The 25,874-nt window shown below is 46.2% G+C and overlaps 1 protein-coding gene across 7 annotated transcripts in view; it reads right to left on the bottom strand.

Annotated features, from left to right (window-relative positions):
- AFF3 (ALF transcription elongation factor 3) overlaps nt 1–25,874 on the bottom strand; it is a 476,201-nt gene that overhangs the window by 384,122 nt on the left and 66,205 nt on the right. For 5 of the 7 annotated variants that reach the window (XM_084754113.1, XM_084754109.1, XM_084754108.1 and 2 more), the window contains exon 2: nt 1,893–1,967. The exons of the other annotated variants lie outside the window; for them this stretch is intronic. In XM_084754113.1, coding sequence (XP_084610239.1) covers nt 1,893–1,967 — 75 coding nt within the window. The remainder of the gene's footprint in view (nt 1–1,892; nt 1,968–25,874) is intronic. 7 annotated transcript variants of the gene reach the window in all.

The raw sequence follows: 25,874 nt of genomic DNA, 5'->3' as shown, positions 1-25,874 counted from the left end.
CGCAGTTTGGAGCCTTCTCCTGATCTCCGTTAATCAGTCAAGTCATCAGACGACCGAATCAAGTCTGCCTTCTGAGAGATTTGACTCCATCACTCCCCCTAACCATAAAGATGAGCTACCAGGAAGGGGCGCAGCGGCAAAGGGAAAGGACGGAGAAGGGATGACATCATTGGCATCAGGGTGTCGGCGTTCTGGTTGAAGAAAATTAGAATCTCTTCACCAAAATACAACTATGGTGCGGCCAGATGCCAAACGACTGCAGGTGGGAAGGGAAAAATAAAGTGCGTCATTCCCCTTCATGAGGAGAAAATAAAGGGGCTAATCCAACTAGTGATAAGAAAGTGACTCTCGGAGCCAGGCATGGTGGCGCACGCCTTTAATCCCAGCACTTGGGAGGCAGAGGCAGGTGGATCGCTGTGAGTTCGAGGCCAGCCTGGTCTACAAAGTTAGTCCAGGACAGCCAAAGCTACACAGAGAAACCCTGTCTCAAAAAACAAAAACAAAACAAAACAAAAAAAAAAAAAGAAAAAAAAAAAAGAAAAAGAAAGGAGAAAGTGACTCTCCTGTTGGATGAGAGGAAAAGCATTGGTACCAGCGGCCTCGTGCTGACAGACAGCACTACCCATCAGTCAAGACCGCAACCCTACTGTGGGCACCGCCCTCATTTCCCCAGCAGAAGCCAAGGGTGACAGTGACCTAGCCATCCTTTTGTTTAGCATGTCTGTTAGGTCTGGGGCGCAGGGGGCTGAGCTGGGAGCCAAGACACCTACCTACTAATTAAAGTTCTCCCCGACCCAGGAGAACAAAAAAAAAAAAAAAAAAAAGCCAGTCAGCCTCTTGGCCTCTCAGTATCTCTGTATAAGGCAGGAATGTCCCAGTGTGTCGCAGTTAAGGTCAAAACAAGAGAGCAGGACAATAAGTAAAAGAAAGCACTGGGACACTCGGGCCTCGAAATCCAGGGGATGCTATTAAAATATGGTTATGAATGAAAGTGTGGGGTCAAAGGAATTTCACAAAAACAATAATTTATTAAAAGAGTATTTGTGTCATGTAGCTATAGGGGACACAAACAACACAGCAATTAAAAAGTACTCCTCATCCGTGTTCAGCCCATGTGGCCAGGACATATTTTAAAGTCGCTGTCTGTAAGGGCGATGCTACACATGCTTCTGGCAAGGCTGCCCCTGCCCCTAAGGCATTTAATTTAAATTTAAAATTAGGGAATGCTAAAATATACAGAGCAAGGAGACCATTAGCATTTTAATTCATCCTTAGTACATTACCCAGAGTTATTAGGTTTGGGAGCCGAATCAGTGTCCTTACATTAAGAAAAAAAAAATCTACCAATAAAGAGGCTCATCCTCCCCGCACTCCCATCATGGCCAGTTTCTGAGCATGGCTGAGGTAACAGTGGACAGAACGGGCACTCCTTACACACTCACTCACAGAACCAGACTTCAGCTCCAAAGCAGAGGCTGTGACCTCCCTGTGCTGCTGGTGGGTAACTGTCCTGGGGACCCCTAGCTTCTGCAAACACTCCGTGGGCTTTACACATCCACAAGATGGAGGACACATGATGGGGGACAGAGAGGCATGAAGTGGGCTTCGAACAACGGGAGAGCGCTAGCCCACTGTCAAGCTCTGATTTTTAGACTAAGGTCGGCTGGCATTTGAAGGAGAAAAGAAAAGCCCTTGCACTGCATGCAGCTGCACTTCCCTCAGCACGCAGCGTGCCACCCTTCGGTCACAGACCTCCACACACGCCATGCAGGTCACCTTCAGCCAGGCCAAGCCAACCACACACAAGACTGGGGTGACGTGACGCATGGAATGACCTTATGCAAAATGAGCAGGCAGGCTTCTGAGGGGGGCCCCCACACCCCAAATTATACCTCCTGCATCTGCTGGCTGATGACTGAAATTCCAGAACTAGAGAATCATTCCTCTGGCTTAAGATGTCTTCACCCCTGTAAAAAATACAAATACCACAAGAAGAGAAAATGCTTTAAACCTGACAGGCCAGCATTTGGTATCTTCATATGCACAGGTTGGCTGGCATTTCCCTTAAAGGTTTAAGATAAACTCAGCGAGGATACCAGAACCCAAATGGGAAACGCAACAACAACAACAACAACAACAAAAGTCAAGGTTAAGGGCAGAGATAAAAAATTCAGTTTATTTTCCCACATGGTTTAGATATTTAGGATCAAGGCAAGGGGATGGATGCCACAACCGGGTCAGTGGATTTCAGGCCCTGTGTGCTTCCAGGGTTTGGGAAAACAAGTTGAGTCAGAATTTAGGAAAGCTGTAGGTGAGGCGGAAGCTGTCCTTGTTTAAGTGAAATCCCCATTCCTAGCTCCTTTGGGTCTGAGGAGACAAAAACAAAACCACTTGAAGATGTGGCCTGTGGCCAGATAAAATTATCCTGTGGGGTTCCACCTGTGTGACCAGACTATGGCTTCAGATAGAAAACAAGAACACCCTTGGGACAGAAGAAAAGCACCTGCCATCCTTTCACGGGGCCACCACAAAGGCTACATCCACACCATCAGATGAAGCCTCATGTTATTAAAGGAGATGAAAGGAAACACGGAAAGAAAGGCTCTGCTTCCCCCACGCCTTGTCTTTGGCATCTCTATGGCCACCCCCGAACAGATGCTTTTCCAGAGGTACCCCACCCACTCCGCCTTAACTAGATCTGAAGCCCCCAGGTCTTATGTCAGCCTTATGAGCTAAGGCATCACCTGCTCACAGCAAATGCCACTGGAAGAGAAAGGAGGGGCTTCCCGCTTTCACCTCTCCCTGTGTGTCCCTACCTGCACCGTTCCGCCAATGCTTGGTGCCTTTGCTCATATAGATGACAGTCTACCTCTGCACAAAAACGCAGGACCCAGCACAGCACACGTCTGTCCACCGCTCCCCACCCCCCAGATGGAAAGTGGGGTCCGCTTCCTGGGGATGTGGGACTGGTTGTAGTAACCTTCACTCCTGGCAGGCTGGTGTACCTGGTACGCTCGGTAAGTGCCATGCTGTTTCTTCCATGCTAACAGATGGTAAAGTCTCTATCAACTGCTACGTTTTTCCTTATTTCCATAGAAATTACAAGAACCATATTCCTCAAATGTATATCACCAAATGCATTTATTTATTTTGCACAGAAGTGTGGCAGCCAACTGCCATAATGTTGTTTATTATTTATTACAAAGGCATAACAATCCCAGAAAAATGCATCTTTTGAATCTACTCCTTTTGGAAGACCTATTTTTAGGGTATTTTTTTTTTAAGTAAATCAAATGAAAAATATAATAAATATTTCTGATTATTCTTCATTTACTTGATTTTAATCTCTCTTGCAGGGATCAAGCTAAAGGCAGTTATGGTACACAAGTAAGAGGAGACTTCCAAACAAGATCATTTGCCAAACTAACCTATCCTTAGCTTCTTCAAGGTAAAGACATGAAAGTAAGCAACAAAGTTTGTGAACCTCGTGGCTTCATCTTCTGTGAGGGAAAACAACCAAACAGCCATCCACCCACATGTCCGTTAAGTGCCTTACAATGCTGGTGAGACAAAGATGGAGTGGTTGATACTATTACTAAAGACCAAGGCCTCCCCGGCTCCAGGTCACACACGACTACAACCCCAATCCTTGGACGGTGGGGGCCAGAGGATGTCTCAAACAATAAAACAAAATAAAGCAAGGAATTTGGGATGAGAGTTAGACCATCTTGTTGCTTAAAAAGAGACATCCCGCGAGAGAGACAGCAAAGTCCAAATCACTTTCTTCATCTGTCCTGAGGGAGGAGGAGCTGCCCACACACCAAGGCCATGTCCATAAGCCGAGGAGGTACGAACAGCGAATGCAGAAACAAACGGGGCAGATGAAACAAAGCCAGGCTATTTCCCATACAAACAAGAACAATGAAGAAAAGTGTGTTAGCAGTTATAATCTTTTACAGTTCCCAAACAGAAAAATTATCTTTTTTTAACCACCACCACTACCACCACACACACACAAAGAATTATTACAATGCAACCTGAAGCACAGACCAAAAAAAAAAAAAATTACAAATCGTAAACAGTGTCAACTAGGGCCGATAGCATCACCAGTGTCATCAAATGCTGCCCAGTCATCAGCCCACTCCAGTCTCTCCCACTCTGGCCTCCCTGGAAGAAAAGGTACTGATGAGTACAGCCAACCCCACCAGCTGAGCCCAGTGCTTGACTAGCCGACTCAGCCGGCCAGGAAGAACTGCCTCCTGCCCTGATGGACTCAACCATGGGCAGCCCACCCACACTGGAGTGCTCATTCCAAACAAACTGTGTTTTCCTCATGGAGGAGCCTGTCAGCAAAGAGTACACGGAGCCAACTTCACAATCCTCACTTCTGGCATGCCTCCAGAGTAGGTTCAGCATTCATCATCTTCTGTTGTTATAACAAAATACCAGAGGCAGCATATCTTATAAAGAAAGGAGGCTGAAAGCCCAAGGTCAGATGGTCCCATCTATTTAGTCAGCAGCGATGGCCTTCTGGTTACATTTTAGCATAGCAGATGGCATCACGTAGGGGCGCACACAAGAGAGAAAGTCGAAAGTTTCACTGTCCGTGCTCACTTCTGCAGCAGCTCGCTCTGGGAACTGACTATGGTGTATAACAAGCCCTTTCTTTCTTTCTTTCTTTCTTTCTTTCTTTCTTTCTTTCTTTCTTTCTAATATTTATTATGTATACATTGTTTTGCCTGCATATACCCCTGCATGCCAGAAGAGGGCACCAGATCTCATTATAGATGGTTGTGAGCCACCATGTGGTTGCTGGAAATTGAACTCAGGACCTTGGGAAGAACAAGTGGTGCCCTTAACCTCTGAGCCATCTCTCCAGCCCCAACAAGCCCTTTCTAATGCAGTGAATACCTAGACTAGAGACTCCTACCTTTCCAAAAGTTCCAGCCCCTCAATACCACCACAACAGCATGGGGGACCCTGGGAACTTACCTATGCCATCTCCAAGTCATGGCAGGGAATAGGTAAGAGCTGAGATGAGACTGACCATTTCCTGTCGTTCAGGGGGTGCTGGGTCTGGGATGCATTTAAAAGGCTACCTTTCAAAAGGCAGAAACGCGACCTTGTCCAAAACCAAGTCTGAATTCCAGGTGCAAAGGAGATAGTTGGGGGTTATGACCAACCCTGCCTACCGCTGAGACATTGTCTCAGAATGAGGAGCAAAAGGAGAGGGGGCTCCTTGTGGATAAGCTCTGAGCTGGGCCCGGGGGGCAGGGGGTAGTGGGAGAACCACTGAGTGGCAGACATACAGATCACAGCTCAGAGGTGACCCTTCCCTTGGCAGGCAACCTGACTCCCTTAGCTGGAGCTCTGCTTTCAGAATTTCATGCCCCTGGATTGCCCACTGCTAGCCTGCCGTGACTACTTCCCTCAGAACAGGTTTCTCTGGTCCCTTTCCAAACACAGGGGATGGAAAACACAGAGATCTCTCCCCTTCTCACGCTCTCCATCAAAGATGGCTGAGCAGCCTACCACGGAGGCCATTCTTCAGACACTTTGAGTTCCTGGCCAGCACACTGATGAGGGCACGGACATCAAGAGGACAGACAGGGAGAAGAAAAGCAACGGGTGGCAAAGAGAGGGTACGGCATGCCTCAGAAACCCCGCAACTCTCACTGGCAACACCAGGCACTGTACAATTTACGGAGTCTAACCAAACACTCCAAATTTATAACAATTGTTCTAAATTGTTATGAGTCAAACTAACTACCATCTTGTGTTATTTATAAAGTAATCCTGTCTCAGAAGAGAGGACAGGAAGACTGTCAAAATGTTACTTGCAAGTTCCCTAGACTTTGTGAACAGAAAGACAGCCGGGATTGAATGGGTGACAGAAGTAATTCAGAGACAAAATGAGATGGACCTCCAGTTCGGTAGAAAGACCAAAAGTCTCCAAGCTTCAGAACCACCAAGGTTCTGGGTGGTGCTTATGGGGTGGTGTAAGGCTGATGATGAAGGTAGACATGGCAGTGAGGTGATGGCGCTGAGCCTATTGAAGGGATGAAGATGGTAATAGGAGAGTGGGCTGGTGAGTTCTGACACAACCTAGGGAAGAGAGGTCTAGTGAGGGATTAGATAGTGGCTGACCTGTGAGCATATGCGGGGAGGTGTCTTGGCTGTTAGTCGACAGGACAACCCAGCCCACTGCGGGCAGTGCCATTTTATGGGCTGGGTCCTGGACTATGTGGAGTAGAAAAAGCTAATAAGCAAGCAACCAAGGTGGAGCATATTCTCTCTCTGCCATTGACAATGGGTCTGATGTGCCTAGCTGCTTGAGCTCCTATGTTGGCTTTCCTACAATGAAAGACTGTAACTTGGAATTGTCAGCCAAATCAATGAAACTAGGATAGAGCAGGGTGTGGTGGCGTATGATGTGGTTGAGGTTGGTGGTGGTGATGAGGGAGGGAGTAACAGGGTAGTGATGGTGGTGAGGGGTGACGGTGGTGAGGGGTGACGATGGTGGTGAGGGGTGATGGTGGTGAGGGGTGACGGTGGTGAGGGGTGACGGTGGTGAGGGGTGACGGTGGTGAGGGGTGACAATGGTGGTGAGGGGTGACGATGGTGGTGAGGGGTGACGATGGTGGTGAGGGGTGACGGTGGTGAGGGGTGACGGTGGTGAGGGGTGATGATGGTGAGGGGTGATGATGGTGGTGAGGGGTGACGGTGGTGAGGGGTACTGAGGGGTGGTGATGGTGGTGGTTGTGAGGGGTAGTAGTGGTGGCAGTGAGAGGGTAGTAGCAGTGACAATGGTAAGATGTGGTGAGAGGGTGGTGGCAAAGCTAGAGATGGCAATGATGGTGACAGTGGTGAGGGAGCTTGTGAGGGGAGTCATGAAGGTGATGGTGGCAGTAGTTACATGCCTGCTAAGGAGAGAGAGCCCTTCCAGAATGCACAGAGCAGCCCCTTCAGCCCCCCAGGAGCACTGTTATATCTCTGCTCACTTGTCCTGGAGTTTCCTTTTTGAGTAAAGCAATTCCAGCTCCGTGCTCGCTCTGTTCCCTCCCTAGCCTTACGCAAGCTGCCTGTCACCGGCCTGTAAGTGTACCCCTTTTCCCTGTCTGTCTCCAACCACAAGGATCACCTACATTTTATTATCCTCAGTTGTGAGGGAATCCTCTGGGAGCATTTCTAGACCTCAACCTCAGCTCTTCCAACCACTCCTGAGGAAAAGCAATGAAGCTGAGGGCATTACACACCTGAGGCACTCTATGCCATATTCTGAGAGAACTGTAACATCACACCTAGACAAGCCACCCACAAATACCCCAAGTAAATTTGGGGGTGGTCTCTGCTATTTTTCCAGACCCATCTGACTTGCATTAAATTTTCCAATAACACAACAGCTCTTCCAATAGACTTCGCATGAATTATTTCACTTAATAATCTTGAAAGTCTCAAGAGCCATTATCCTCAATGAAGAAAACAAGAGGCTTCAAGGCTAACTAACTTGCCCCATCCCATCCCGCGGACAGCCAGTAGCAACTCTTCAGTTAGAAGCCCGGCAGTCTGGCACCAGACATAGAATTCCTAGACTCCACTGCACTGCCTCCCTGGGGACAGCCCCCTGACAAGCTCTGACAAATGGTACCAGCATCCTTTGTTAGTAAATGCCAGGCTGAGGGGGTGTTAATTTTCAAATAGTGACTGTTTTTTTGGTTCATTCTTTTACCTTCCTTGATTGATACAATTTTTAAAAATTCTGTAGTCACAAAACAAAACAAAACAAAATATCAAATTAAAAAAAAATCACCACCACCACCACCAACAAAAATCCTTCCATACTCACTTCAAGTGAAAGCACATTAGCAACCATCGACTGACCACCCAGTTCCCCGGAGACTCCAGACTTCAGGAGTTGCAATCCACATCCCTATCTTATCCCACTCACAGGGTGGGATTCTGTGCACGGAATTCCTTGGAAAGTATACAATGCCACTCGAAGAGCGCTGTGTGACTGGCACGGCGGAGTTGCTGCTGCGACCTGGGATGGGACCCCATTGTGCCAGCTTCGCGCCCACCGTTTTCTGAGTTCAAACTCCATTCCTACGTCCCTGGAAACGAAGACTTTCAAACCTCTCCCACAAATATCCTCCAGTGGGTTCTGAGATTGGAGGAGAGATGACAGATAAAAGACAGCTTTGCATTTCCAAGGGTTAAATGTTTTTTCCCCCCGAGCAAGCCTGAGCCTCCATGCCAGGAGAACAAGAGTCAGGCGCTAATGGAATTGTTCCATGATAAATAAACTGCCAGGCTGGATGACAAGCAGCTTTCAAAGAGGCTTTCCATACAGTCTAACCAGCAGAAGTTAATTTGAGTTTCTTAACAGGACCTTTTTCCTCCACAGTATAAAAGTGCCTTGGGATGAAGCAATTACTCTGATTTACCATCTCCTCGGTAGAATATAAAGACGCAGACAGCCTCACAAAAGCAGTAACTTAGCCAAATGAGACTGGCTTGCAAAGCCCCTACTATGCTATTTCCAAGAGTGCCCCAGCCCCACCGACCCCACACCCGACACCCTGCAGCAGGAAGGTGCAGCTATCAATCAGAGGTGCCTGGGCTGGGGCAGGGGGAGGAGGGTGCTGCCTCTCAGCTCTGTGCCCCTTGGAGCCAATAAATCGTGTTTTCCTCGAGCAAGTGCTCAGTTAAATTCCACCCTCACTTCACAGGGTGGGTGGGTGGGTCACAGCATCAGCTTCTAGGAGCTCTGAGAGCTGTTTACAGATGTGGCCTGTGGGACAGCATGCCTGCGTTTTAACCAGGACGAGTCTCTGCACACTCCCTGCCTTGACCACTCTGGGCCATGAGCTGGGGCTTCAGGTTTGAGGGTGGAGAGCAGGCTCCTGGACACAGGGCTGGGTGGACCGAGTGTTAGCTATTAAGGAACGGAATCCAACATGTCCTCGGCATGTCTGCCCAGACCCAGCATGGAGGGATGACAGACTGGTTGGAATGGGCTTTCTGCAAAGGAATTGCATAGTTCCAGGGTACCTCTAGCTGCTGCACTCAAGTAATTTACCTGTCAGGTGCAGGACTAGTTGATGGCCAGGATGCAATAAAACAGAGCTGACTTTAAAGATGGGTTATACGGGCTCAGATGCCCAGGTAATACAGGACAACAATTAGGATCATCCATGTGGACAGCATGGCTGGAAACTACTAAAAATAACCATGTTGTAGAAAAGGGTGAAAGGTTCCACAGTTTCTCAGCTTGACTGCAAGCCTTAGTAGGTCAACAGGTTAGGACAAGTAAAATTTAAAAAAAAAAAAATTAATGCTCTCAGGCCCAGAGGGCATGTAACATTCCCTGAGAGACAAAGCTGCAACCATCACAAAGCTGGACAGAGCTGCAGAGGGGGGCTCAGACCCTCGTCACAGCGCAGCTAGCAAACTGGACAGATGTCTGTCCTGCGAGCCCCTCCTCAGCACCACTGCCCGCAGCCTCTACCTTCCTCCTTGCTGAGTGCCCACCTGAACTCTGCATCCGGCCCCCACCCGCACCCCACCCCACCCCCCCCCCACCCCCGTCTCCTGCCTACATAATCTGCTTCTGCTCTTCACAGCCAGCTTGGGATTTCCCTGGAGGGCCGGCCACCATGGGCATCTTCACTTCCCAGCCTCCCACTACTAGCACTGCCTTGACGAGGTGTCTTCCCTGAGTCCCTGAGGTACTAGGCGCTCCTCCGCCCAGTGTCCCTCCCCTGTACTTCCCGAGACTCAAAGTCTCTCCTCCCATGACAGTCTTTCTGACCAATGTCAGTAATGGCTCGCTTTCCGGTGTCATCGTCATATGGATGCCATATAAGGCTCAGGACTCACATGGATTTCTCTCAGTCGGTCCCAGATTCAATTACTCAACCATCCACGTGGCCTTCTAAAGCTATGATCCCCCCACCCCACCCCCGAACATGTTAGTTCCACATGCCCACGCGTGCACAGCACGGGGCTCTCCACCCTGTCTGGCCTCTGCTGCCTCTGTCTGTGGGTGTCAAATCGCCAGACACCAGAGCTTCACCTGGAATCCCCCATTTCATATTCTATCTACCACAGCGTCCAGTCTCCCTGGCCAAATACTGCTCAGCTGTGTCAGCTCTCTCCCCCACTGGTGCCTCTTTAACCCGCTGGTACCAACACTGGTTCCCTTCAAGACCTTGGAGTCTTCCTAATGGGTCTCCTAGCTTTTCTTCCTGCCACGGTCAAGTCTTCCTCCGTATCTACTATGCTTTAGGTATAACTGGAATGGCCCCCTTGGGTCTAATATATTAAGGACTTGGTCCCTAGGCTGGTGCTACTGGGAGGTGGTGGAATTTTGGAAAGAGAGGATCTTGGTCATTGAAAGCATGCCTTTAAACGGACAATGGAAGCATCAACAGGCCTCTTCTCTCTGCTCTGGTTCAAGATGCAAGATGCTTGCACCATGGTACCACAGCCTCATGGGAGGCCATGCTATTGGCACTGCCTGTTTGGGGATTGGAACATACAAAACTGTAAGCTGAATAAAACTTCTCTTTACGTACATTTAGCTGCCTCCAGCGTTGTGTTTAAGTAGAGCAAACCTGACTAGTCCAACATTAAAGCCAGAGGGGTATGTCTTTAGCAGCAGCGCGATGACATCACTGCCCTGCCGAGACGGAGTGTTAACCCTGACCCACTGCTCGCTCAACATCAGTCTGAGGTCACCTAGCCTCTAGGCCATAGCCTTTCTCCGAACCTGAGCACCGTGACTAGCTTTGTTCTCTTCAGAAGCTCAAGCCTCTCCCTCAAGAGCACACCCTCCCCCCGCCCCCAGCATTCCCGAGAGCCTCCTCTATCTTGTAGCTTCACAGCTACGGGTCTCATGCATTACGCTGTGCGCTCCCTCAGAAGCCAACCTATGTTGACCTGTGAAACCGTGCCCTCGTGCCCAAAGAGGGCTGGCACAAAGCGGACACTGACAATTGCTTTCAAAAACTATAAAAATACACGGCAAACAAATGTTTCCTTTTATCTCCTTCCTTTTCCAAATGTCACCCACAGGCATAACGCAACTCAAACAAATGCACTAAAAATCCATTCGGGACACTGAGTCCTAAATTTTCTTTATGATTCTGGAACTTAACAATCATGGGAATCACATTACAAGTGATTTTGAGCAACGGCCTGGTGCTGGGAGCTTGTAAAGAAACGTTACCCTCGCTAGAGTGTTATCCCTCCCTGCAAATCTGTTGTATAGCACTTACCACTGTTTGAAAAACATTTTAACAAATGACCATATAAATACAAAAGTGAAATAAAATCCATGGGCCATAAACATTATTATAATCAGTTTGCAAATAAAAACCTTTCATCAATAATAAAAAAAAAATGCGGGGCTTATAAGTTTTAAACTATTTCCCAAAGCACAAAATCATTACAATCAGGATTTTTATTCCATGGCAACTGTGGATATGCTCTAAAATATTATACTTTTAAGTCAAAAATTGCCTAAGACTTCAAACATATAAAAGTGCCAGCAAGGCATGAAAAAAAGCTGTCCGTGACCACAGCCTCCACGCAGGCACCGTGATCACAGCCTCCACACACACACGCACGGTGGAGGACATTTCTCTGGCTTCCTATGGTGAAAACTCTTCAGTGCGCTGAGCCTGACTTGGAGGAAGGCATTAAGAAGTGTGAATCACTTGAGCTCTGTGACTCTCTAATTCATTCTGTGCTACTGACAGTAGAGATGATTAATTCTAAATATCCATATCACACAGCGGCTGTAACGCAAGGGGTCTCCCATAGCTGATGCCTCACTGACACGTTCCCAATTCCCATGAGACATGTACTCTATCATAAAAAAATATCGTGTTTAATCCCAAGAGCGTTCGCAGCATTATATGTAACAGGCTAGCCATGCCCAGTGACAGGAGATGTTGCCAAGAGGACTGCGGCTCTAGGCTGCTGCCTTTGCTTCGCTGTTCCTCCCAGCGGCTGCCCCCAGCCTTCCCTCCGCTTCTCTTCGTGCCCCATACACACCAAACACAACGAAGTGAGTGTAATATGGTAGGCAGTAATAGAAATGGCTCTGTGATAGTACATTTTCTAATGAAAAAAAAAAAAGCCTACAAAGAAGGCCCTTCTGCCTCAAATGCACTTTTAGCAAGAGCTAGGCAATCTAAAGTAGGCAGCACACGACACAGGCAGAGTCGGGCCAGAGACCTCTCACAGCTCTCTTCGCTCCTAGTCAGCATAGCTCGGTTCTCTGCTGAGCCGGGCGAGAGGCCCACGACTCTGTTAGCTTCTATCCTGGCCTCTCAGATTTCTGGGTTCTCAGGGGTCTCCCTCTTTAGAACTACATAGTCTATGGCTGTGAGAATTAGCTGAGCTTTTTAAGCCTAACACAAAGATCGTAGACGTGCCATGGTTTCCTTTTTAAATTGAAAGTATCAGTGTGTGAAGAAAAGGTAATTCCCAGTGGGACTTAGGTTTAGGTGCACAGTTTCTCTTCTCTCCACAGGCCTTCTGTTCCCTTTCTGAGTGAGATTTAAGCACCTTCCCTTGGGTTTTCCTTGTTACTTATCTTCTCTGGGTCTTGGGCATTGTAGTACGTTTATCCTGTATTACATGCCTGGCCCAACCCAAGACCCAGCCCATGGAAGAGAGCAAACCCTTGACACAATTAACAATCCTCTGCTATGCTTGCAGACAGAAGCCTCTGAGAGGCTCCACCCTGCAGCAGTTTGAAACAGATGCTGAGACCCACAGCCAAACACTGGGGAAGGATAGGGGGTCTTGTGGAAACATGGGGGAAAGAAAGGATGGAGGGACCTGGAGGTGACAGGAGTTCCAAAAGAAGAGCAACAGGGTCAGCTAACCAGTGCCCAGCGGGGTTTACGGAGACTGAGGAGGCACTTACCAAAGACCATGGGCTGGACCTAGGCCCCCTACACAGACGTAGCCTATGGAAACTCCGGCTTCATGTGGGTCCCCTAATAAGGAAAGCAGGGACTGTGTCTGACATGGACTCTCTTGCCTGCTTTTTGATTACTTCCCCCTGATGGGCAGCCTTGCCAGGCCACAGTCCTGATGCTCCTCGATGAGATGGGGGCGGGGCAGTAGGGGAGAACTCCCCTTTTCTGAGGAATAGGGGAGGAGGAGAAGGAGGGAGGATGGAACCTGGAGGGGAGGAGGGAGGGGGCTATGACCAGGATATAAAGTGACTTAATTAATTAATAATAAAAAGAAAGAAGATGCGCACCTGTAATCCCAGCACTCTGGGAGGCAGAGGCAAGTGGATCTCTGTGAGTCTGAGGCCAGCCTGGTCTACAAAGCGAGTCCAGGACAGCTAGGGCTACACAAAGAAACCCTGTCTCAAAAAAAACCCCATAAACAGAGAGAGAGAGGGACAGAGACAGAGAGAGAGAGGGGGGGGGAGGGAGAAAGACAGAGAGACAGAGACAGAGACAGAGATGCAAAGGGTATATTAAGTAGAAACAAGTTGTCATAAACTCTTTTCTGCAAAATAATCTGCATTAATGTTAAGAGAGCGATCTCTAAGAAGCAGCAGGGAGAAGGGGTTATTGCGTTCCCCCCGCCCCCCGAGGCTGTGTAAGCACTTACAACTTTCTATCTAAGCTCTGCTTTTAAGATACCATTGATGGTGTAAGTTTTCATCTGTCCTGCCTTCTGAACAAGCAACACGCACAATGCAAAAATTCAGACCGTTGTGCGTAAGCAGAAGATGAGACCAGAGTCCTTGTTTTCCCTACCAGGCCAGGCCTGCTCAGGTGGCCTAAAGCATTCTCTCTGCAGACGCAATCTGTAGACTTTAACTCCAAACGCATCCTACGCTGCTCGGAGATATCCTTAGTCTCTTCGTACTAAGGTATACAGTTTTTGAGGAAAAAAAATAGGCTATTTTTATCTTAATAGTTGTCAAGCTGCATCTACTCCAACAAATTGTGGGTTTCAGAGAAACTATCTACATTTTTTTCCCCCAAAGATAACACAGTTGGTCGGCTGATATCAGTTCTGGGGCCCTTTCTTTAGGAACTCAACTTGTTTCCTCTTCCCAGAGAGAGAGAGAGAAAAAAAAATGAGACTACACACCTGTACACAGGTGCCGGGCTCCTGACCAGTAAGGACAATTACTAGGTGGAGGGTATGGTCATCTAACTCCCCTGGGTATGGCCACTCCCTGGTCAGCCCCTCGCCCTTCCAGATCTCTCTCATCTTTATAATCCCATCAGTACATTTCAGCTTTGGTATAAGTTGCACGTCTCTCAGTTAGTCAAACCTCGGTAACCATTTGAGAGGCGGTAATTCCTAATTCTTTTCAAGTCGATAAGTAATAAATTCTAGTTTTAGATAAAAATAAATTATTCTTAAAATTACAGTGTGTTTCCTTTTTTCCAAATATTTATATTTTGAGCAGTTTTCACTGACTAGCATCCATCAATAATGCAACATCACTCTGGCATTAATATTAAAAACATCACATTATCTTAAACATTAAAGGTTAAGATTAACAGCCTCTTATTCTTTCGCTATGAAAATATTTGTAATTCTAAAAATTCAACATGCCATTTCCTAGTCAGATAAATTATTAAATGCTTGGAATTCTTGAAAGATTAATAAACACCGATAGCTACATATTTTCATTGATAATCAGAGAAATGCATCTATTGGAGGTAAAAACTATTATTACCGCCCTTGTTGGAAAAGATTTTCTAAAATCCAGTAGTGTTAAGTGTCAGGTGACACTGGTACCCCACACAGCTGATGGGAAATAGCAGAAAAACTTCCTGAAGGCAATTTTGTAGACCAGAACATGTTTTCAGAATATTAAGAAAGAACCTTTAGCCTTAAAAGTATATCCCTAGGAATATAAACAAAGTAACCTGCCAGAAATATATGGATTTATGTTCATATATTTTCATTAAGAGATTATATATGAGAGAATGAGCTAGAAAAATATAATGTGCAAATAATCAGTAAGTAATTATTATTTGCAGAACCATAAAAAAAAACTCTTCTGTTTCAATACTCAATGACACAGGAAATGCACGGTTCAGCCTTAACTGGGGAAAAAGAAACAAAAAACGAAAGGTGCTAACAGTTTTGTTCACATTACGCAGTGAGCATTTGTGATGAACATGTGTGTTGTACAGGCATGCACGCTTGAGACAGGGAAATCTATGAGCCACAGAAGATATGAACATTAACTTTTTTATGGCATGTTTCTTCTGAGTCCTTTATTTTAGACATGCATTATCCATAAATGCATTATAGGATGGACTACTCTTTTTTTTTTTTTCCTTTCATTTTTTTTTCTCTTTTTTTGGTTCTTTAGACAGGGTCTCTCAATGTTAGCCTTGGCTGTCTTGGACTTGCTTTGTAGACCAGGCTGACCGCTAACTCACATGGATCCACCTGCCTCTACCTCCAGAGTGCTGGGATTAAAGGTGTGCGCCACCACGGGCCTTCTCTTAAAAGAACAGAAAATAAGAAAGCGATTGTGATGATGTGGAAAAGCTGGAACTCGTGTGAACCATCACTGTCATGTGAAGCGAATACTGCACCTCCACAACATGAAAAGCGGGATCGTGCTGGTGCCTAACAATACACTTCTGGTCATATAAGACTGGGACGGGTCTTAGAAGGATGTACACCCACGCGCACAGCCACGTGACTCCCGGCCAAGAATCGGGACCAACCTACAGGCAGATAAATGGATCACAGAAGTATGCCTGTCCATGCAAGGGGCTAAGAGTCTACCTTAACATGAGCTGCAATGCTATGCGATAAGTTGCACCCCATCTCCCAGAACCTGCCTGACAGACACCAGAAAAGCCAGCACACAGAGCATGGGCCATGTGCCAGAGCAGCAAGAGGCCAGCCACCAGCAAGCCGGGAACACAGACAGCGAAGGAAACTGAGCCTTGTGACATCTTCATCTTAAGCCTCCAGCCTTCGGAGGGGGAAGACTAGAAGCCCATATAGTTTAAGCCATTTCATCAGAACGGTCCTCACAATGCACCCAGACCCATGGGCCTTCGGGGAGCCTATGCTGGTGTAGCCAGCCACACAAAGACTAGATGATTCTATATACACACACGGAGCCTAAAATAGTCCAGTGTAATGAGACAGACAGCAAGGCCGGGGGAGCAGGAAATGAGCACCTGCCTGACAAATGCGGCTGCTGTTCACAACCGAGAAACCCTAAAGACTGGTGCATGCGAGCGTGAAAGCACTTACGGACACTGAACGGAACAATTTAGAACGCCTCAACAGGAGCAAGCTGGCAAACGCCACGTGATGTACAGAGAGACAGTTATATAGAAATAATTTTAATACGTGTATGAGGAGAATTAAAGCTGGCGCAATGAAACAACAGAGTACTGAATATTACCAAAGCAGAAAATAAGTGCTTTTTCCTAAGTATACTGTCAAAAATGGGTGATTTATTACCTATATTCTTGCCCTGTCTAATAAGCAAGTCTAGAAACATTAACACCCCATTGGCATACACATCCTGTTGCTGTGACATAATGCCTGACAAAAACAATTTAAGGAAGAAAAAAAAGTTTACTTTGGCTCACGGTTTGAAAGGATCTAGTCCACCGTGGCATAGACAGCTGGGCATTAAGAACATGAGTTGGGGGCTGGAGAGTTGGCTCAGTGAATAAGAACACCATCTGCTCTTCCAAAGGATCTGGGTTCAGTTCCCAGCACCCACATGGCAGCTCACAACTGTCTGTAACTCCAAGATCTGACACCCTCACACCAATGCACATAAATTTAAAAATTTTTTTAAATTAAAAAAATATCTAAGAATATGAGTTGGCTCACAGCTCAAGGATTACAGGGACCAGTGCAGTCACACCCACTTTGCATGCAGGTACCAGAGACCGGAACTTGCATCTTCCTCCTTTTTGCAGCAAGTACTCTTATCCATCCTCAGACCTCATTTTGCCTTTTTGTGACACAAGGCTTTAGGTATCCTAGGATGACCTAAGTGTCACTACACAGCTGAGGATGGCCTTGAACTCCTGATCCCTGACCATCCTGCTTCTACCTCCCAAATATGGGATAGCTGGCTTCCGACCACTAGGGCCACTCAAAGAACTAGCAAATTGTAGGTCTAGGATAATTAATGAATTACTTGGCCTGAGAAAGCTTGCTGCGTGAAGTTACAGGGATGCGGGAGGCAGCTGAAGCATCTCCCCATGTCTGAAGCTAGAAAACAGCATACTCCTGCACAGGGCTGGCGTGGTACTAGATTATCGCCTAAAGCATAAAGCAAATATCCATCAGTGCACTGACACAAATAAATCATTAAATAGGTAGGTGGGGTAAGGAGGAGACACAGTGACTCACTCTCCCGTGCAGGGAAAGCCCAGGTGACATACGTGGCTAGCCCGTGCCCTTCTGCATCACCCCTGTGACCTCGAAGAACTACAGCTGCGTGCAAAAACATAAATAAACGTGATAGCGCAACACTGAACGAAGGAAGCAGGCTCGAGGACACCTACTGTACAATTGCATCTCTGTGGTGTGCAAACTAAATGCACAGGGTAACTGTAATTTACAGTCCTAGGTTTGAGCACAGCGGCTGCCTCTGGGGAGGGGATAAACACGGTGATTAGAAGGGTGCCGCCCGGGGAGAGTCCTGAGGTGCTGCCGCTTTCTGTACAGTCTGGTCAGTGACCTGTGTTCGGGTGAAGCTACAGTCAACCCGCTGAGCTTCTGAACCTGACCCACTGCTTCACACTGTGCACGGCCAGCTGTGGACCGAAGCTGCCTCTGACACAGTGTCGGGACTGTTTTATAACTGACTCATCTCCATATGGTAATCCAACTGAGCAAGCACTAGCGTTTGAAAAGACCATATGCCCTCGCTGCTCTGCAGAGCCAACCTGGATAATACATCAGATCTTCTACGTATAGACAGACAGACAGATAGACAGACAGACACACACACACACACACACACACACAGAGACAATAAGCAAACAGAAGATGAGAAGACCCTTCCCAAGCCTTTCTATCCTTGCACCAACACTGCATGCCTCAATTACTGTAGATTTCTAGGACTGGTTTGTTGTTCTTGAGTCTTTGTAATTTTTATACTTATCTTGCAATCAGTTGGCAATATCATTGATAATCTACGGGCAACTGCTAGAACTCATTTGCAGACAAGCGTGTCAGACCTTCGGATGTGCCATACCTATGACTTCTCTTTGACAAATGTGTAAGCTTGAATATGGAGCTCCCTTCCAAAGACAACACATTCACATCAATATAGTATGAACTTAAGTAAGGACAAGAAAAAAAATTCATTAATAAAAAACAAAACTATTGAGGTTGGCGCGGTAGCACACACCTTTCTTTATTCCAGTCACTAAGAAGGAAGAGAAAGGAGGACTAAAAATGTTTGGGCAAGCCTGGGCTACAAATTGAGACAAAGTTCCTCAAAATAATAAGCACAGGGGTGAGAGCGGGAAGCCGTGCATCGCTGTATCCGGAGCCCTGTTTGGCTTTCATACAGCAGGAAGCCACAGTGGTTTGCATCTATGGTCTCGGCACTACGGGAAAAGAGGCAAAATGACTGCAAGCTTAAGGCCAGCCTGGGCTACACACTGAGGCAGTAGCTCAAATGATGATGATGGCGATGATGATGACAAACTGCCTGACTGGGTATCAGCATGTAAAGGGCCCTGAATCTGACCCTCAGCACTGCATGTGACTGTGGGCTGGTATATACACACACACCCTTGCGAAGTAGAAATAGGAGGATCAGAATTCTATTTAGCCATCGTCAACCCACAGAGTAGGCTGGGACCATCTTGGGCTACAGAGGAGCCGATCTCAAAAAGAAGAAAAAGAGGTCGCCAGGCTTCTAGTCTCAGCGCTCACAAAGCTGAGGCAGGAAGAACGCTGTGAGCTTGAGGCCAGTTTAGGAGACATCGTAAGACCCAAACACGCGTGGGCTACAGAGTGAGACTTTGTCTCAAAAAACACCAACAGCAAGAAAAAACAAAGTAACAGTGATAATAAAATCAAATGAAAATGGCAGTCCTAAAACTTGGGAGTAAGAGAAAGCATTAGGAGGAATATTTAAGATTGACTGCATTTATTTTGAACATCTCAGCTATAAAAAATACATTGTCAATTCCTTACACCTATCTGAAATTAACTTAAATCATTTATCAGGTGGTAAATTGTGAAAATGAATTTTCATTCTCATAAAATGATACTATCTGACATGTCCATGACACAGAATAACTAGCTAAAACTTCACCTTTTAATTGTGAGAGCAGGAAGGCTAGAATTTGTATTTCTTACACTGTCTTCAAATAATACTCAGTCCTGACTTGCAAAGTGACCTGTGCATCCTTAACATATAAACATTCCCACTTGCTGCTTTTTTTTTAAGAGAAAAACCTCTACAGACTTATGGGTTAACAAAAAAATGCAAATTGCGTAACACCGGTCATACAACTTTTAAAAGCCTTTACATGTGTTATTTGTATACAGATAAAAAAAGTTACGCACCTGTAAAGTCATGGATTCTTCAGCATCTATCTACTCCTCCAGTGCAGTTCATAAATCATGCAAAGGAATCCTCACAAGATGTAATGTAGGCACCAAATTATTTTGATTTAATTCTCAATAAGAAGTGAAGCAGTAAGTTGTTACTTGAGACTGGAGAATCAATAGCAATGCTTGTTCTTAGATTGGTTATCGCTCCACTCATGCAAGAGGCTTGAAAAGCTGACACATTAGCATCGACAAGGGGATTGCTCTATTTGTTTTCCAAAGGTTTGCCCTGCGTGACTCTATTCTTAGTTTTGTGCCAAGGAAAATCAATTTCTTTATTTAACTTGTCAATCTGAAAACACACATACAAACAACTATTCTATAAACAGTAATGTAAGATAAAAAAAAATATAAAACACTTTCATGTCGAATATACAAACAACAAAGAATTGGCATGCCAATATAGTGATCATTCTTATGTGTAAAATAAGTGTAAGAATAAAACAGAAGTCATATCTACCCAACAAAATCTCTGGGACAGACTTCCTGGTATTCGCTATTTTCAAACATACCAATCTCTTTTCATTTCAGAAGTGTTGAATTTTTTCCTACTGTCTTCTGCCAAGACAAAAACTCATACACACCTAAATTTTCTTTTTTTAAACTTGTTTAATCTGCAAAGGCTTTCTAGACTATAATGGTACACGTTTACCAGATAGCAACGATATCTTTTCTTCAAATTAAGGTTTTGAGTGATTCTAAAGCATGCTTTGCATAATAAAGAATCAATACAGAATTACAGATGCAGGCTTTTGATCTAGCACCCATAAAAGGGGCCTTAAAAGGACATATACAGGCTACCAAGACAGAAAGCAACATAATACTCGGATCTAATTATCACATGCGCTCATCCAACAAGGGGACTCAAGTCCACCATGTTTGATGTATTAAATGTCATCCACATTAATTGTTTTATGTGAGTGTTCTTTTCTTTTAATGGATGAATATTGCCCCCCCCCCCGCCCCCGCCCCAGGACCTGGCTCCTGGCCTCTGGGAAGGAGTCAGATCCTTTTCGGGTTCATTTCCCTGGGAATCACCACAGAAACCTCAGCTCCTGCATCGTCATGGCCACTGTCAATGTGCACAACCACAACATGAGCACTTGACCTGCGCCAGCCATGTGTCTCCCATTCTCCATCCACATTTAAATCCCTCTTCTCTGGCTATAGCCTGGCATCACTTGAATGCTTTAATGATGCCCAGGACAAGACCCACCCTAGCTTTATCAATCTTATCAAAACAAAGATGTCAGTAAGACACATTTCATCCTAGAGCCTACCACAGGAAACGTTAGCTAAGAGAACCCTCTCTATCCAGAAGTGCCGCTGATGTATGGAGCTTCCAAGCCACCCGGAAGGAGGCACATCAGTTCAAATCAGGTCACCAGACTCACCAACCTCAAGTAGGACCGCTGCAGAGTCAGGTGACTCAAGGACGGGATGGCCCTGACGTTCCCACAGACGGCAGCCCTCTCACATCTACTCCCGGGTCTTAGCTGAGAAGGCTGAGGTGGTGTGTGTGGTGTGTCCTCCAGAAAGGAGGCTGTCCTAGGAAAAGCTCTACTTGGAGTCGCAGGCTCCAGGCTCAGTCCCAGCTGGTGAGCACAAACCTTCCTTCTTACCCCTGGATCCTGAGTACTTGCTGTGTCCGTGGTACTTGGAGTGTAAAGTTCAGGTGCTGGCTTATAAAGCACCTGAGGACTTGGAGTACAGCACTCAGTCTTGAAAACTAAGCCCATGACACTCCGATGCATGCCTTTCTATGCTGAACTGCCTTGAAAGTCAAGGGAACTGTAACTATGGAATTATTTGCACATCACTCTGTTACAGGCACGCTGTACGTGAAGAGACATGGGGAGCGACAGCAATACTTGAAGGAACATGGCTTGCACAGCCAGGCTTTTCCTCAGTCCCTTGAATGCACTGGTTCACTTCTTGGCTGCTCCATACACTAGGGCAGACAATTCAAATGAGTCTAATCAAAACTGAAGATGCAGAGCAAGCTCTGAAAAACTAAGTTCCGGTTTGCAGTGTTTCTCACTCACTCCCGGAAATTGCCTCCTGTTACCTTCAGCTTGAACTGGGCTTTAAGGACCTGACCTTTACTGGTCACACCCAGCTCCTACATTTAACAGTCTCGGGCTTTCCATCGGTAAAGTGGTGGTTAGAAGCCATTATATGATCGTAGTCCGTTAGTGCCTCACATGCCCTTTTAATGCTTCATATTAGTAAGCCATGATGAAAACTGGGTGTTCAGCAAGCTCACTGCGGGGTTATAAAATAATAGATAAAATATTCAGGAAAAACACATTTTTCATCTTTTCTTATACCATATTAAAAATAAATTTTTTGACGTGTTGAATTAAAGAATCATGATTTCTAAATAAATCCATAAAACAAGAAAACAGAGGAGCTAGTCTTATTACTTATTAAAGCAATGAAAGAGAACAAAAATATACACTTCAAAACATTACCACAAGGTTAAAAAAAATTAAGGGTGAAACTGGCATAGTAGCTTCTAACTACCACTTTACCACGAGAATGCTAAAGCAGAAGAGCCAGGGGTCCCAAGCCATCGCTGACTTCACTGTCTATGCCTTGGAGGCCAGCCGAGGCTACAGAAAACTCTGTCTAAAAGCAAATAAGCTAATGGATAAACTGAGGGAAAATATGTAATAGAAAAGGTAGAGTGATGGTATGCATATGTGTGCACATATGTACATATATATGTAAGAAATACAATTATAAAATTATACAATATAAATAATACAATTATAAAACCACAAACATGAATGGGAAGGAATGGAGGAAAAGAAAGAAGTGGGCAGGGAGGAGGCTCATCATTAATACAAGAAAGGAAAGTGCAAATGATAATCATCATCTTACCTAGAGTAGGTAAGTATCTAAAAAGTGCAGTTCTCAATCTAGACATTCCGCAGGCTCCTCCTGGTACCAAAATGGATACATCTTTCCTGATGGGAAATTTTACAATTTATCAAAAGCTCTATAAAAGTTCACAGCCTGCAATCAATACCTCCACCCTTAAGGATTTACTAAATGGAGATAGAGGGTGGCTCGCGGTTAAGGGCACTGGCTGCTCTTCCAGAGAGAGCCAGGATTCCATTCCCTGAATCCACATGGTGGCTCACAAGCATCTTAACTCCAGTTCCAGGCAATGCAAAGTCATCTCGTGGCTTCAGAGGGCACCAAGCACACAAGTGGGACACAGACACCCATACAGGCAAAACAGCACACACATAAATAACTTACTAAAGAAATCACCAGAAATATGTGCAATGCCTTCCGATAAGAGCAATCACCACAGCACATGTTCCTGTAACCATCAGAACACTAGGAGACTCAACAGGGCGGCATTCACATCACTGAACGTTAGCGGTCTGTTTTCAAAGCGAGTAGAGTGACAGGTGTATACATGTACATACACACACACACATACACACACACACACACACACACACACACACACACACACACACACAGAGTCTTGCACTGCTTACCAATAGGGATGTGCTCTTAGAAAAAAGCACCATCCGGCGACTGTCACCTTGTCACCAGGCAATACAATCTGATGGGGCCACCACATACATGAGACCATGGCTGACCTCATTCTGAGGTACAGCATAACTCTAAGTCTGTACTCATGTCAGGAGATCTGGGAGAGGGAGAGTGGAAGGAGGGAGGGAGGGCAGCTACATAAAGGGGTCTAAAACAGTACTCTGAAGTTCAGCTTTAAAGAGTTTTATGGATTGTTTCCCCTGGTAATTATTTGAATTGGGGTTCTATAGGTCTTATAATGATAAGAAGTTATTTTTAAAAACTTCCTACTTGATGCTTCAAATGAGAAACTCTTTGTCTTTGTCAATTCATTTAAAAATTCCTCATCAAGCCATGAAGAACAAAAAGGAAAACACCAGATGAGGAAGCAACAGAAAGGAGAGAAGGGGAGGGGAGGACAGGGAAGGGGAGGGGAGGGGAGGGGAGGGAGACACCAATTCAGGGTGCAGGGGTGCCTCAGCAAGGTGGTACATTCCTCCAGTCTGCTTTTCCACTATGACAAGGGGGCTCCCCCTCTTGCCCACAAATGAAAACAAAACAGCCTCCTACCCCCTTAGCACATTCTCTCCAGGATTACAGAATCAATAAAATCACCTTACATTGTTCTCAAACTGAAAAGAAAACCCATAAATATCAACATCCCCACTGCCATCCCCCTGCCCCCCCCCCAAGCAGTGCACTGACACCTGTCTGTGAAGATGCTGCACAAAGCAGAGAGCACTCACAAAGTCACAGAACAGGAGACAGTCCCAGCCATTCCGTAAGCTGCTAGCACAAAGACGGCCTTGACTTCATCTCTACACATTTTATAGACACTAAGGCGTGGGACTGAAAGGCTGCACATGGCCTGCACTTGGGGTAAGGAGACTGGCCAGTCCCCACTCCACCCCCATGGCTGTCACCAGGACACACATCTGCACAGAAGTCCACATAACCAAACACCAGTGGCCTAATCTGTGTTTTTGGGATGGAGATGGACAGACGACAATGCAGCCTGTTTCTTTTGTTGTTTAAGAGTTTATTCTAGTGCCGGGCGTAGTGGCGCATGCCTTTAATTCTAACACTCGGGAGGCAGAAGTACGCAGATCACTGTGAGTTCGAGGCCAACCTGGTGTACAAAGTGAGTCTAGAATAGCCGGGGCTACACAGAGAAACCCTGTCCCCAAAAAAACAAACAAACAAAGTTTATTCTGCCTTTGAATGTTCCTGAAATTAATCTCTTTAACTTTTATAATGAGAAAACAATTTTATAGTAGGTAAGGTATATTAGGTAAATGAAATACCAGCTTCATTATGTCACTTTCCTGTTTAAAATTTTACCATGGGAACAAGAGAGAAAGGTTAGCCTATCAGGCGGCTCACGCCCATGTCCTCCCAACAGCTTCCAGAGACCCTGCCACTCACATGACTCAGAGAGGAGACAAGTTCAAGGACCCAGTGTCTATGATCAACTACGGGAGAAACGGAAATGCTGCGGCAGGGAGCTGGAGTGATGGTTCAGTGGTTAAGAGCACTGGCTGCTCCTCAGGAGGTCCTGGGCTCAATTCCAATCAACCACATGGCAACTCGCAACCACCTATAAAACTAGTTGAGCTCCAATGTCTTCTCTGTGTAGCCCTGGCTGTCCTGGACTTGCTTTGTAGACCAGGCTGGCCTCGAACTCACATCCACCTGCCTCTGCCTCTCTGAGTGCTGGGATTACAGGTGTGTGCCACCACACCTGAAGACAAAAATAAAATCTTACCAATTCTTTAAAATGCAGATTTCATTGTCAACACAAGCACCTTCTAACCCCAAAGATGTATCCTTAACCAACCTGAGCAGCCTAGTGAAGCAAGCAGCACAGATGGCCAGAAAATTCTAGACCAGCTCATCCTTCGCGAGGCCTCTGACGGAGATGTAAAACTAGACTGCGTCCAACTTCTCAGACTGTTGCGTTCAGCAGTTCCTTCCTGTCACTGCTAAAAAGTGGCAATGGCTGTGGTGACAGCACCATACTGGCTAGATTCCTCCCACAGACAAAGGTCAGTGTCCTGACCTGTGAGGCGGGCACAGTCATGTCTGTCCTATATACTTTATTATGGAGAAAGACAAATATTTAGCCTGGGCTGTGAAACAGAATTCAAGTAGAGGAGCTGTTTGATTCAGCTCCACAACACGAGAGCAATCGGTACAAGCAACAAATTATCGTCAGGGGTGACTTCCTTACAACTATTGCTAAACTTTATTGTTAGCTTTCTTCAAAGTCGCTGAGTTGTACCATCTGTGGTAGTGGCTCTCCCCAGTAGTGAAAGGGGTGTCTGGATTACCCACTGGGGCCCTCCTTGTGGTTAGTATTTTTTACCTGGACGAGAGGAGTGAGAGCCCCCTTCACGTGGTGTATCGCATCGTCCCTGTGGCCCAGGTGGCACGGTCTCACTGCCAGCCCTGTCCACCCATCATGGCCACTGCACAGTCCTCTTCAGCTGGCAGTTAGGCCAATCCAGGCCTCTGGATCTTCCCAAAGATGCCAACTGTGTGCAGGTACATAATCTCACAGGGGTCACAGCTGAGTGTGATTGATGGCTCCATGAATCACATCCCACAGAAGTGTCCACCAGGCCCCACAAAGCTGTCCACCAGGCCCTCCTAAGTTAAGTTCTAGCTCTACAAATGTGGTGGTGCTTTCTCTA

Source organism: Acomys minous, assembly GCF_964271855.1.
Source record: "Acomys minous genome assembly, chromosome: 13".
In the NCBI taxonomy this organism is placed as follows: domain Eukaryota; kingdom Metazoa; phylum Chordata; class Mammalia; order Rodentia; family Muridae; genus Acomys; species Acomys minous.
This window is presented reverse-complemented; position numbering and strand designations above follow the sequence as displayed.